This window comes from Pseudophryne corroboree, chromosome 1 (assembly GCF_028390025.1).
Source record: "Pseudophryne corroboree isolate aPseCor3 chromosome 1, aPseCor3.hap2, whole genome shotgun sequence".
NCBI classification, from domain to species: domain Eukaryota; kingdom Metazoa; phylum Chordata; class Amphibia; order Anura; family Myobatrachidae; genus Pseudophryne; species Pseudophryne corroboree.
The window spans coordinates 285455678-285471261 of NC_086444.1; the positions used below are offsets into that span (position 1 = coordinate 285455678).

A 15584-nucleotide genomic window follows, 5' to 3' on the forward strand; every position below is an offset into this window, starting at 1 on the left:
CACACAGCTCTCACCTACACCCAGCACAGACTGGTCCTCCTGTCAGTGCGCGTTCATGCTCCTCTCCCAAACTCCGCCCCCTCCTCCCATCCGAATCCAGGGCGCGCATGATTGACAGGCAAGATGTCGGTGCAGAAAGAGGCAGGAGGGGATGCAGCAGCAGCAGCAGCAGCAGTACGGGCAGCAGCAGGCACCGGCTCCAGCAATTTTATGCAGCAATCACCCTAAGGGTCAGCACATGCACACATCACAAAGAGTAATTATTATTAATAAAAAAAAGGCATCCTACAGCCACAAAATAATAATAAAGAAAGCACCCTGCCAAGTGCAACTGTGAGCTCCTGCAAGCACCGAGATGCCGTGCAGGTGTTGTGAAGAGATGAACACCTACTGATATCATTACTATTATTCTATTTTTTTATTATTTGTATTATTATTTGTTTTTGTTGGAAGCTTTGCAGACAGAGCCTGTGCACGCATACATATTTCTTTATTTCCGGCTGTTGGCAGCATCAGCACCGCTGCCTGGTGCTCGTGTGATACAGCATCTCGGTTGGAGGCACCGAGGAGCACTCACTCTAATGGAGGCAGATGGAAGAGTAAGCTAGTGTGCAGGGTGTAGGTTGGATGTATCCTCTGTGCACACAGGCTGCCCTATCCATGCACCTGTGCTGAAGACTGGGGTAGTGGGAGGAAGCAGAGGGGTGGGTGGGGTGGACCAGTGGGAGAAGGTTAGAGTAGGGATACAGCTCATTTTTGTATTAATATTATTTCTGGGGGGGGTGGGTGGGGGGGAGGGGGGTGGGAAGAAAAGGGTGACTGCAGAGCAAAGGGGAGAAATGGATGAAGAAAATGTGCCCAGCAGCGACGATCAGCCTCTGAGTTTGCAGAAAGCCCTGCAGCAGTGCGAGTTGGTACAAAACATGATAGATATCAGCATCTCTAACCTGGAGGGGCTCAGGACCAAGTGTGCCACCTCCAACGACTTGACACAGAAAGAAATCAGGACATTGGAGGTAGGAGATTACCTTGGGGCATCTGCATGAAACCTCGCTATTGTCAGCATTGGCTACTTGTGTTATTACTACCTCTGTCTTCTTTACTGAGCATCTGTTGTAACACACTGACTACTTTGCCGGCCAGTACTGCGGTGCAGAGTGGTATTTGGGTTGTTCCTCTGCACCCACTGGGGCGATTTTTTATCTTTCATTTCAACCCATCCCCCTATCTTTCATGCTGCCAGTGGGTTTGTTTATATCCCCTGCTTGGTGTGCAGTGCCATAAATTAAGCAGCTGCAGTGAAATGGAGTGAGCCTGCGCATTCTGCAGGTGGTCGCAAAGGTGCTTCTCTGTAAAGAGACTTGTGCAGGGCTCCTACAGTATATCCCCTCCGTCTTCTTCCCCAGCCCACACCTGCTGCCATACATTGTTGCTGAATTGTTACAGATAGATGTCATAAGTGTTTCTGCATTGTACAAAGATGCTGGTGTTATGCATTTCTTATATTTCACTATGGCACCAATCACTGTATTACAGGCTGGGGTTTTGCAACACACACACGCAGAGTAACACAGCTGAAACCCAAGGACAATATAATATTGTATACAATAATAGAGTGAAAGATAGATCTGGCCAAGCTAGGCCCTTTAATCTGCTTTAAAGTCTGGTGTCATGTTTATAGCATTTGCTGTGGATTGCTCATTTTACTAGATAGGGATGTACAGTAGCTACAATTGATTTTTTTTGTGTGTTTATTCTACCCTCATAAGGGAAGTGATACACTGTAAGTAATTAGGGATTCCCTCTTCCCATTTTATACAGACCCTCCAAGTGTCATTGAGTTCAGTTTGCATTTGCTGTCTAGATCTTTATTGTAACAGTGTTCCACCACTATGCGTAATACAGTAATTGTATTATATTGCTGTCAGTATAAGATTACTCTAGTATTAGAAGCTGTACCTTGAAACTTAGGTCAGTTACTACTGTGTTTTATCGCTTAGATCTAACTTTGGATAAAAAAACATTTGAGTCAGGTGGTCCCTGTCTCTGTTACACAAACATGGCTTACAGTATGTTCACAGATGCTAAGCGTAGAAGTTAAGGATGAATAAATGGCATTAGACATAGTTCATTTACCAATGACCTATATGTAAAACATAGTTTCTATTAGAAGACGTATTTAATTTTCATTGCTAAGAGGCCTTATGGACATCATAACACAACTGATAGCATTAGTTAATTATTAGACTGTAGTTATTCTAAATAAAGATTATGTGGCATATGTGGTTCATTATTATTTAATTTAAGTCGATTCTATGTTTTATGTTCTGTGTCGCCCCAGATATATTTCTCAGTAAACATGTAGAACAATGTTCTGTTTCAATTTTGAAGATGGTCCGTTTATGGCCTGTTTTCAATTCAATTTATTGATTGCTTTCTGATGAAAAGTAATTTGCAACTAGCAGATCTCATGTCTCTGTGTTGGATACATTTAACAGATTTTTATTTTTCCAATACACAGGTATTTTTGTGACCCTACATCTTTCATTATGCAATGTAAATGTGTTGACAATCAAATTATTTTCTAGACCCCACAGCACAGAGCATTTCTTTGTGTCTTGACTGTGACAGATGCCGACTCAATGAAAGTGGAAAATTCATGGGAGTTAAGAGAAAACACTAAGGGCAACAAGTGCTTGGCCTATGGTGGAATTAATTATGAAGCTGTCATTAAACTAGTCGCTTGTTTCATGTCCGACGCGAGGAAGAACTTTTATAACGTTCTCTTATTGCAACTTAAAACTAAAAGTAGTCTACCACAATAACTATCCTTTAGAGGTCTTAAAAATTTTTTAAGGCATTGATATAAAGGGGTCTGTTTACTAAGCCTTAGATGGAGATAATATGGACAGAGATAAAATACCAGCCAACCAGCTCCTAACTGTCATTTTTCAAACAGGGGGCAGATCTGTTAACCTGGAGAAGGGATAAAAAAGTGATAGAGCAGTGATAAGCTCAAGGTGATAACGCACCAGCCAATCATTACGGATTTGAAAAATTACAGTTAAGAGCTGACTGGCTGGTGTGTTGTCACCTTGCACTTATCACTGCTTTATCACTTTTATCACTTCTCCAGGCTTAATACATCTGCCCTACAGCCTGTAACATGGCAGATGGGAGTTGAGTTTATCTCCACCCACTTTATCTCTGTCCAAGGCTTAAGGGGGTATACACGGGAGAGATGTGTGCTGAGCGAACCGCTCAGCACACATCTCTCCTGCCGCTCAGCACAGTGCGATGTGTGCTGAGCGATGCGGGGGGAGGACGGGGGCTGCTCACTTCACCCAGCGGGTGAAGTGAGCAACCCGCTAGATTGGCCTGCATGCAGGCTCAATCTAGCAGCGGCGATAGCGATGTGCGGGGCCGCGCATCGCTATCGCTGAGGGGGCTACACACGAGTGATCTGTGCTTAAAATCTAAGCAATCTAGTCAGATTGCTTAGATTTTAAGCATGGGTCTCTCCGTGAGTACCCCCCTTTAGTAAATAGACCCTTTAGCCACTAATCCTCAGCTCCTTGCATCAGTACACTAACTTTCCATTGTATTTGCCATGGCTCATATTGGTTAAAATGGCTGGTGTATAAAAGTGTGCAGAAATATAAATGCATGTGAAGAAGTTCTAAGCTGACTCCCTCTCCTACCAAGTTTTGATTGTTTTCCATTTGTTTCTTTTTTTCCAATTCACAATAAGATCATTTACCAACATTGGTGTTCATTTTTGCTCTTGAGCTTTTACTAGGTTAGCGGATTTTTGAATGGCTTTATTGTGTGCTATGTAGTTAGAAATAAAAAATTGTATAACTCCGTGACCTTGTTCACCTGGGAGAAGGAGCATTTAGTACATGAGCTACATTATACCCTTACCTGGGTTGGCTTCCTCCAGATCTCACATCAGCAGGGAGGTTTAAAGGAAGCCATTCTGGGAAAGTGTGACATGGCTTTTAAGTCAAGGTATGGGACTTCATTACTCTTTCTTCCAAGCCAACTGCACTTCATCACAAAGTTTTTGTGAGGTCTAGAAAACAATGGCTTGGGAGAGTGCATAGTGCACAGGTCTGTATTACCATCAGGATGACCTATGGTGGCAGGTTTTAGAGGGGATCCCTTAAACACTGATTGATTGACATACTGTCACTTTTTAAGTTTATTTTCACTACAGCACCCACTCACAATGACATGTGGCAGTGAAGTTGTTGCTGTTGCTCCTCTATGTGAGTAATGGGCTGGGAGTGTGGTGTGGGACTATGATGTCACAGCCCATCTTCACTCTCCCAAGAGGAGAACAGGCCCTCATGCTTTGCACAAGGTGTTTGAAAGTGTGGGCAGGGCAATACCTATGGGGGGAAATGAAGAAAGGAGGGCAGACTTTCCTAGAAATCTTGGGGAGACAAGGGGATATGTGCTGCTATCTATAGTGAATACAAGGAGCACTGTATTAGACGCTGTATTAAATGCTCTCTCTGTGGGGTTGATGTATCAAGCAGTGAAAAGACTGGATAAGTGGAGCAGTGGAGAAGCTTCTACCTATCATTTTATAGAATGTACGTGATAAATGCTACCTCAAAGCTGATTGGTCATTATGGGCAACTTTTCAACTGGTCCACTTCTCCACTCATTTCACTGTTGATACATCAACCCTTAAACATCATAAAGGAATCCTCACAGAGTAAGAAGAAAATAATAATAATAATAATAATAATAATAATAATAATCAGGTGCAGTTTGGTGGACTTGTACTACTGAGATAAATAAAGAAGACTCTTCTTTGGTAGACTTGCCAAGCTCTACCAGGGAGAGTTAGGAAGACAAAGGGGAGTGAGGCGCTAAAAGTAATTTTTACTTGAAGGATGAAAGTTTTAGTACACAAGTAGTTAGAAACAATATGTAACATACTGTACGCTTATTTCTACAGGCAAGCACTTTGTAAATAATCATTAGAATACTTTTACTGTCAATTTGGGTATATTAGTTTTACCACTACTTGACATTTGGTTTGATTTAAGAATTGTTAATGATTAATTAAATAGTAATACATATTAAATAGTAAATATTGACAATATGTCTTCTCAGATTATTGATCTATACGTATATAGGGTACTGTAATTATTATCTGCCATTATTTCTAGCCAAGTTTAAAATACATTAATATTGGCTTAGTTTTAACAACAGACTAAAGGGCCCTACACACTGGCAGATGTGTGCAGCCGATATGAACAATCTTGTTCAGTAATGAACAAGAAATTGTTCATATCTTTCAGTGTGTAGGCACCAACGATGAACGATGCACGGCCCCACGGTCATTCATCGTTGGTGCCAACTCGGTTATACCTGCAAGCCAATATGGACAATATCGTCCATATTAGTATGCCTGGCTATGGGGCCGGGTGACATCAGAAAGTGAAGAAACTTCCCTTCCCCCATTACCCCCCCCCTCATGCGCCACCGGGTGTCAGTCGGCCGTCGGGCACCTCGGCCAGTGTGTACAGTCCTTAAAGAGGGGTGTGCTTAAATTCTAAAGGGCCCTACACACTGGCATATAACACTGCACGATATGAACGTTCTTGTTCATTAATGAACGAGCCCTGTGCTCGTTCATAGTTGGTGCCCCGTCGCTTATGCATGCAGGCCAATATGGACGAGATTGTCCATATTAGCATGCATTGCTATGGAGTTGGGTGATGGGGGGAGTGAAGAAACTTCACTCCGCCATCACCTCCCCCCCCGCCGCAGGGTCGCCCATCTGCCTTATCGACGGTCGGGCAGCTCGGCGGCGGGTCTCCCAGTCTGTAGGGCCCTTAAGCAATCTGACTAGATTGCTTAGAAAAGAAGCACAGATTGCTTTGTGTGTATGCCCCATAGCGATAGCGATGCATGGCCCCGCACGTCGCTATTGCTGACTCTAGATTGTGCCTGCATGCAGGCCAATCTAGTCAGATCGCTCACTTCACCGCTGGGTGAAGTGAGCATCCTCGGACCCCCCTGTCCTACCCTTGATAAAGGGTGGTCTTCAGTTTGCCGGCTGTCGGGATACCGGCGCCGGAATCCTGACAGCCGGCATATATCGACACTTTTTTCCCCTCTTTGGGGCCCTGGAGCCCCCGGGAGGGAGAACAATTAGCGTAGCGTGCATAGCACGCCACCGTGCCCGCAAGGGGCTAATTTGTGCTCGCCCAGCTGTCGGTATGCCGGCGGTCGGGATTCCGGCGCCGGTATGCTGGTCGCCGGGAGCCTGGCCGCCGGCATACCCTACTACATCCCTTGCTAAGCACACATCGCGCTGTGTGCTAAGCAGGAGGAGAGATGTGTGCTGAGCATTCTGTGATAGATCGCTCAGCACGCATCTCCCCATGTGTACCCCCTTAAGTTTCAGATGATCTCACTCCTTATTTTTTGCGCCTTGTTTTTTTTTATGAAAAAGGACACCAGAAACAAGGTGCAGGCCCGGTACTCACCTACTGGACAAGTCTTCTGACCTTATTTTATTAATTTCTCATATGATTTCACCTGATTTCATCCTGTTTCTGGAACTGGTTATAACTAATAAACATAATACCAGACAAATGTGCCAGTACTGTATACTGTTCAGAAAAAAACACTGCTTTTGCTTCTCTTAAAATAAACAGGCCAGCTATACAGCCATTTTGTGAGCAGAACCAGTATGCATGTGAATACATGCCTTTGGCTACTATAGGCTAACGCCATCTGGAGATTGCGTTACCTATTGTGGCTAAGCATCGGAATGCATTGCATTCCTGAGCTTGGTAAATCTGACTGCATAGCAGTCCTCATAGAAACCTATGGGGGCTGCATTTGTGGTCTCTCTATGGTACATCTGGGGGATCCTTAATATTTGTTCTGATGGTATAATTTCTATCCAGTGTGTGTGTTTGCTTAGAGCTATTTTGGTTGTTTTGTAATCCTCTCAAGATTACTATACAATAAGTTCTTGGAAGTTTATGTTAGAGTCTTTCATTATTAATTTACAAAGAGCAGTGTGGCTGTGATACCTTTATAACGGAGATGACAACATATGTCCAGGAAGCATTCTGCCTCAGTAAATGATTGTCAAGGTAATATAGTCCCCTTTACCAAAAATATCTTCCTATTGTAAGTTCTTGCAATAGCCACATGCCCCCTGACATATTTCCCTCTTATAGCTGGCCTTGCCATGGACCGCAATTCTGCAGCAAGAGTAAGCAGAGCAGCGGCATGCCAGACTAGGCAGATACAGTAATCTGATCGACATACCCCAGCTAAGTAACCTTTTAGTACAAAGTATTCCATCCAGATGTAAATATTCAATTTCCGTTGGAAAAATTATTTAGTTAAGATTTCCCCATGTTGCACTTTATTTGTGTAACTTACTATATTAAAAAATAAAATTATGTAAGGTTGACAAAAATTGCCAGTTTTTGAAAAATAAACACTATGGGTGGGATGTAATCAGAGTCTATCCTAACCAGTATGATGTCCTAGGCAAGATTTTGTCTGGTGCCCCCTAGCACCACCGCTAGTGCCACCTCCGACCCTGCACCCCTTTCCCAGCACCATCACCCCTCACCCATAACAGTCCTCATTTAGGTGTTCCTACCCCCTATATTTTAAATAGGAACATTACGCATTTGGCGCACAGTCCAAAAAGGAGTGTGTTCTTGCTGGGAAGGGACATGGTCACACAATAGTACCCCCAATTCAAATTATGCCACACAGTAGTGCAACTTTATTCACACACATAATGCCCCTTACACATATGCCGAACACTACTGCACAGCTAACCCACCCGCACACATCACTCACATGGCTGCTAAAACTGTGACCTCTGCCTCTGCTTGGATACAGATGTGTTCTCATACATCTTGCCTCAATGCGTCATGCAGCAGGAGATGCCTGGCGTGAGTCAGCTGGTAGCTCTGCTAACGTTGGGCTCCTTTTTTTTATTAAAATGATATGCGGTATGTCTATATTCTGTGACTGTATCTGCATACGAAATGCTATATTACAGTGATTTCCAGGAATACACTGTAATGTAGCATTTCATATTCAAATACAGCCGCAGTCACACACAGAATATAGGCATGCCACACCTCTTTTTAATCAGCAGAAGCTGCTAGTGACCCTAGGCATACCAAATGCCCTAGACATTTGCCTAGTTTGGCTATGCCTAAAGCCGGATCTGGATATAATAGGGTGTGAGAATCAGGATGTAGAGGATTTGTGAGACTTCTCCTGTTTGTTTAAACTGTTAGTCACTTACATGGCAAAACCAGGGAACCAGGGAAACTCTTACAAAATCTCTCACATCCTGAATCTCATACCCTATATTACATCCCCCTCCCCCACCCTATAGAGCTTGATTCAGACTTGGGAGCAACCTGCTTCTGGAACAAAGCTACAGTATGTTGCAAAGGATGGGGTGCAGTGCATGCAAGAGATATGCAAAATACTGGCTACTTGCATTTAGTAAAAAAATATTGAGCAGTATTGTTTTTACACTGAATTTTAGAATTAAGCTAGGACACCTCTCCTATAAATCTTTCTGTATATTTTATATGTGAACCATCTGCAGTCTAGCTTGTGTTTCCAATGTCAATTTGTTTAATTAGATGGTATTTATTTTAAAGAAATTTGTTACAATATATATATATATATATATATATATATGAAACTATAACAGCAGTGTTTTAGTAAACCTGCATTTTATAAGTTTTTGTAGCCAAATGACTTAGGGGGACATTTACTAAGCAGTGATAAGAGCGGAGAAGTGAGCCAGTGGAGAAGTTGCCCATGGCAACCAATCGGCACTGAAGTAACATCTATAATTTGCATACTATAAAATGATACAGAGCTGCTGATTGGTTGATGGGGAAATTTCTCCACTGGCTCACTTCTCCGCTCTTATCACTACTTAGTAAATGTTCCCCTAAATCTCTAAAATATAATTTGTTTCTTACCTCGTTATCCTTTTTTAAATAATCTGTTTCATCTTTGCCAGTTAACACACTCTCTCTCTCTCTCTCAATATATATATGTGTGTGTGTGCGTGTATGTATGTATGTATATATATATATTATATATATTGTATATAGGGTCTGGCACTCCCTATTAATAAGATTTACGTAGCTGGTTGCCTCCACAAACATAATATGCAGCATATTGTTCTTCATGGCTATTAATATGCTGTTGATATGTGTGATTCTTTATGCTAGGAGTGCCAGAGTGCCACACTGTGAGGAACATATATATGTATATAGCAGTGACGTGCGGTGGGTTGAGCAGTAAATTGCTCTGGTGCCCTGCTAACAGGCCTGGCAGCCTGTTAATGCAGAGAAAATAATGGAAGGTGGCTCACAGGAGACTGGGCACTTTGTGCAAAAAGCGGTGCTGTTTATTAAAACATGTCAACATTTCGGGGTATGGTGATCCCATCTTAAGTGTGTGTCCTGAAGTCGGGGTCACCGTACCCCGAAACGTTTACATGTTTTAATAAATAGCACTGCTTTTTGCACAAACTTCCCAGACTCCTGAGTGCCGCCTTCCATGAGCCTCATTCTCTTTCTCTTTCTCTCTCTCTCTCTCTCTCTCTATATATATATATATATATATATATATACAGTAGATAGATAGATAGATAGATAGATAGATAGATATACAAGGTTTCAGTTGTCTGGAGGGGCACTCTCCACCAATTAGCAGTCCAAGAAACAATAAGGTGGCGTCTATTATTGTCTGTGTGTGTTTTGGTGTGCCGCCGCGAGAATGCCGTAGCATGAATTAGAGAAACAAATGAACATTACATTTCTTGTTAAGCTTGGCAGAGTGGAAGCCAAATCAGAGAGCTATTAATGCAAGTATTTGGGGATAATGCTATGAAGAAAGCAGCAGTTTACAAGTGGGTGAGAAGGTGTCATGGACGAGGAGAGTTTAGGACGGCCAGCAATGAGCAGAACTTAAGAAAACATTGCAAACCTTTGTCAAATTGTGCATGAAAAATGTCGGCTGACTTTCAGGAATATAGCAGAGCAAGTGAACACCGACAAACAGTCAACCATGTTTACGATTTGGAAGTACTGAAAAAGACTGCATGAAAAAGTTGGATATGCATTGTCTGTGAGGGAGTTTTTAGCTAGTAAACAAATAACTGTGTTGGGACTAGAGATGAGCGGGTTCGGTTCCTCGGAATCCGAACCCGCCCGAACTTCAGGTTTTTTTACACGGGTCCGAGCGACTCGGATCTTCCCGCCTTGCTCGGTTAACCCGAGCGCGCCCGAACGTCATCATCACGCTGTCGGATTCTCACGAGGCTCGGATTCTATCGCGAGACTCGGATTCTATATAAGGAGCCGCGCGTCGCCGCCATTTTCACACGTGCATTGAGATTCATAGGGAGAGGACGTGGCTGGCGTCCTCTCCGTTTATAGAGATTCGAGAAGAGAGTGAGACAGAGAGAGACACAGTAGTAATTTTGGGGAGCATTAGGAGGAGTACTACTACTACTAGTACTTGCTGAAGTGATAGAGCTAGTGTGACTGTATTATCTGACTTGTGGGGGAGACACTGACAGTGGGGAGCAGTTAGAGTCTGAGAGCAGAACTCAGGACTCAGGAGTACATATAACGTACAGTGCACACTTTTGCTGCCAGAGTGCCACACTGCCATTGTTTGTGACCACACTGACCACCAGTATAATATATATTGTGATTGTCTGCTTAGGACTCAGGAGTACTACTTGCAAGTTGCTGATAGTGTGACCAGTGACCTGACCACCAGTTTAATAATCACCACCAGTTTATGAGTTTAATATATATATATACATATATATATATATATATATATAATTGTATATAATATATATATAATATTGTATACCACCTAGCACCTACCCGTGTTTTTTTTTTTTTTTCTTTCTTCTTTATACATACTACTATAGTAGCTTACTGTAGCAGTCTGCGGTGCTGCTGAGCTGACAGTGTCCAGCAGGTCCGTCATCAGTCATTACATAATAAATATATATACCTGTCCGGCTGCAGTACTAGTGATATTATATAATTATATATATATATATATATATATTGATTTCATCTCATTATCATCCAGTCTATATTATCAGCAGACACAGTACGTTAGTCCACGGCTGTAGCTTCCTCTGTGTCGGCACTCGGCAGTCCATCCATAATTGTATACCACCTACCCGTGGTTTTTTTCTTTCTTTCTTCTTTATACATACTACTATAGTAGCTTACTGTAGCAGTCTGCGGTGCTGCTGAGCTGACAGTGTCCAGCAGGTCCGTCATCAGTCACTACATAATAAATATATATACCTGTCCGGCTGCAGTACTAGTGATATTATATATACATATATATTGATTTCATCTCATTATCATCCAGTCTATATTATCAGCAGACACAGTACGTTAGTCCACGGCTGTAGCTACCTCTGTGTCGGCACTCGGCAGTCCATCTATAATTGTATACCACCTACCCGTGGTTTTTTTTTTTCTTTCTTCTTTATACATACTACTATAGTAGCTTACTGTAGCAGTCTGCGGTGCTGCTGAGCTGACAGTGTCCAGCAGGTCCGCATCAGTCATTACATAATAAATATATATACCTGTCCGGCTGCAGTACTAGTGATATTATATATACATATATATTGATTTCATCTCATTATCATCCAGTCTATATTATCAGCAGACACAGTACGGTAGTCCACGGCTGTAGCTACCTCTGTGTCGGCACTCGGCAGTCCATCCATAATTGTATACCACCTACCCGTGGTTTTTTTTTTCTTTCTTCTTTATACATACTACTATAGTAGCTTACTGTAGCAGTCTGCGGTGCTGCTGAGCTGACAGTGTCCAGCAGGTCCGTCATCAGTCATTACATAATAAATATATATACCTGTCCGGCTGCAGTACTAGTGATATTATATATACATATATATTGATTTCATCTCATTATCATCCAGTCTATATTATCAGCAGACACAGTACGGTAGTCCACGGCTGTAGCTACCTCTGTGTCGGCACTCGGCAGTCCATCCATAATTGTATACCACCTACCCGTGGTTTTTTTTTTCTTTCTTCTTTATACATACTACTATAGTAGCTTACTGTAGCAGTCTGTGGTGCTGCTGAGCTGACAGTGTCCAGCAGGTCCGTCATCAGTCATTACATAATAAATATATATACCTGTCCGGCTGCAGTACTAGTGATATTATATATACATATATATTGATTTCATCTCATTATCATCCAGTCTATATTATCAGCAGACACAGTACGGTAGTCCACGGCTGTAGCTACCTCTGTGTCGGCACTCGGCAGTCCATCCATAATTGTATACCACCTACCCGTGGTTTTTTTTTTTCTTTCTTCTTTATACATACTACTATAGTAGCTTACTGTAGCAGTCTGCGGTGCTGCTGAGCTGACAGTGTCCAGCAGGTCCGTCATCAGTCATTACATAATAAATATATATACCTGTCCGGCTGCAGTACTAGTGATATTATATATACATATATATTGATTTCATCTCATTATCATCCAGTCTATATTAGCAGCAGACACAGTACGGTAGTCCACGGCTGTAGCTACCTCTGTGTCGGCACTCGGCAGTCCATCCATAAGTATACTAGTATCCATCCATCTCCATTGTTTACCTGAGGTGCCTTTTAGTTGTGCCTATTAAAATATGGAGAACAAAAATGTTGAGGTTCCAAAATTAGGGAAAGATCAAGATCCACTTCCACCTCGTGCTGAAGCTGCTGCCACTAGTCATGGCCGAGACGATGAAATTCCAGCAACGTCGTCTGCCAAGGCCGATGCCCAATGTCATAGTACAGAGCATGTAAAATCCAAAACACCAAATATCAGTAAAAAAAGGACTCCAAAATCTAAAATAAAATTGTCGGAGGAGAAGCGTAAACTTGCCAATATGCCATTTACCACACGGAGTGGCAAGGAACGGCTGAGGCCCTGGCCTATGTTCATAGCTAGTGGTTCAGCTTCACATGAGGATGGAAGCACTCAGCCTCTTGCTAGAAAAATGAAAAGACTCAAGCTGGCAAAAGCACCGCAAAGAACTGTGCGTTCTTCGAAATCCCAAATCCACAAGGAGAGTCCAATTGTGTCGGTTGCGATGCCTGACCTTCCTAACACTGGACGTGAAGAGCATGCGCCTTCCACCATTTGCACGCCCCCTGCAAGTGCTGGAAGGAGCACCCGCAGTCCAGTTCCTGATAGTCAGATTGAAGATGTCAGTGTTGAAGTACACCAAGATGAGGAGGATATGGGTGTTGCTGGCGCTGGGGAGGAAATTGACAAGGAGGATTCTGATGGTGAGGTGGTTTGTTTAAGTCAGGCACCCGGGGAGACACCTGTTGTCCGTGGGAGGAATATGGCCGTTGACATGCCTGGTGAAAATACCAAAAAAATCAGCTCTTCGGTGTGGAAGTATTTCAACAGAAATGCGGACAACATTTGTCAAGCCGTGTGTTGCCTTTGTCAAGCTGTAATAAGTAGGGGTAAGGACGTTAACCACCTCGGAACATCCTCCCTTATACGTCACCTGCAGCGCATTCATAATAAGTCAGTGACAAGTTCAAAAACTTTGGGCGACAGCGGAAGCAGTCCACTGACCAGTAAATCCCTTCCTCTTGTAACCAAGCTCACGCAAACCACCCCACCAACTCCCTCAGTGTCAATTTCCTCCTTCCCCAGGAATGCCAATAGTCCTGCAGGCCATGTCACTGGCAATTCTGACGAGTCCTCTCCTGCCTGGGATTCCTCCGATGCATCCATGCGTGTAACGCCTACTGCTGCTGGCGCTGCTGTTGTTGCTGCTGGGAGTCGATGGTCATCCCAGAGGGGAAGTCGTACTCGTAAGCCCACTTTTACTACTTCCACCAAGCAATTGACTGTCCAACAGTCCTTTGCGAGGAAGATGAAATATCACAGCAGTCATCCTGCTGCAAAGCGGATAACTGAGGCCTTGGCATCCTGGGTGGTGAGAAACGTGGTTCCGGTATCCATCATTACTGCAGAGCCAACTAGAGACTTGTTGGAGGTACTGTGTCCCCGGTACCAAATACCATCTAGGTTCCATTTCTCTAGGCAGGCGATACCGAAAATGTACACAGACCTCAGAAAAAGAGTCACCAGTGTCCTAAAAAATGCAGCTGTACCCAATGTCCACTTAACCACGGACATGTGGACAAGTGGAGCAGGGCAGGGTCAGGACTATATGACTGTGACAGCCCACTGGGTAGATATATGGACTCCCGCCGCAAGAACAGCAGCGGCGGCACCAGTAGCAGCATCTCGCAAACGCCAACTCTTTCCTAGGCAGGCTAGGCTTTGTATCACCGGTTTCCAGAATACGCACACAGCTGAAAACCTCTTACGGCAACTGAGGAAGATCATCGCGGAATGGCTTACCCCAATTGGACTCTCCTGTGGATTTGTGGCATCGGACAACGCCAGCAATATTGTGTGCGCATTAAATCTGGGCAAATTCCAGCACGTCCCATGTTTTGCACATACCTTGAATTTGGTGGTGCAGAATTTTTTAAAAAACGACAGGGGCGTGCAAGAGATGCTGTCGGTGGCCAGAAGAATTGCGGGACACTTTCGGCGTACAGGCACCACGTACAGAAGACTGGAGCAACACCAAAAACGCCTGAACCTGCCCTGCCATCATCTGAAGCAAGAAGTGGTAACGAGGTGGAATTCAACCCTATATATGCTTCAGAGGTTGGAGGAGCAGCAAAAGGCCATTCAAGCCTATACAATTCAGCACGATATAGGAGGTGGAATGCACCTGCCTCAAGCGCAGTGGAGAATGATTTCAACGTTGTGCAAGGTTCTGCTGCCCTTTGAACTTGCCACACGTGAAGTCAGTTCAGACACTGCCAGCCTGAGTCAGGTCATTCCCCTCATCAGGCTTTTGCAGAAGAAGCTGGAGACATTGAAGGAGGAGCTAACACGGAGCGATTCCGCTAGGCATGTGGGACTTGTGGATGGAGCCCTTAATTCGCTTAACAAGGATTCACGGGTGGTCAATCTGTTGAAATCAGAGCACTACATTTTGGCCACCGTGCTCGATCCTAGATTTAAAACCTACCTTGGATCTCTCTTTCCGGCAGACACAAGTCTGCTGGGGTTCAAAGACCTGCTGGTGAGAAAATTGTCAAGTCAAGCGGAACGCGACCTGTCAACATCTCCTCCTTCACATTCTCCCGCAACTGGGGGTGCGAGGAAAAGGCTCAGAATTCCGAGCCCACCCGCTGGTGGTGATGCAGGGCAGTCTGGAGCGACTGCTGATGCTGACATCTGGTCCGGACTGAAGGACCTGTCAACGATTACGGACATGTCGTCTACTGTCACTGCATATGATTCTCTCCCCATTGAAAGAATGGTGGAGGATTATATGAGTGACCGCATCCAAGTAGGCACGTCACACAGTCCGTACTTATACTGGCAGGAAAAAGAGGCAATTTGGAGGCCCTTGCACAAACTGGCTTTATT

General features: G+C 43.8%; 1 protein-coding gene across 2 annotated transcripts in view; it reads left to right on the forward strand.

The window, feature by feature from the left end:
• Positions 1-815: 815 nt before the first annotated feature.
• Positions 816-15584, forward strand: part of KSR2 (kinase suppressor of ras 2) — an 868249-nt gene continuing 853480 nt past the window's right edge. For both annotated transcript variants that reach the window (XM_063964329.1, XM_063964330.1), the window contains exon 1: positions 816-1016. In XM_063964329.1, the coding sequence (XP_063820399.1) occupies positions 840-1016 (177 nt within the window). In that variant the 5' untranslated portion in view covers positions 816-839. The remainder of the gene's footprint in view (positions 1017-15584) is intronic.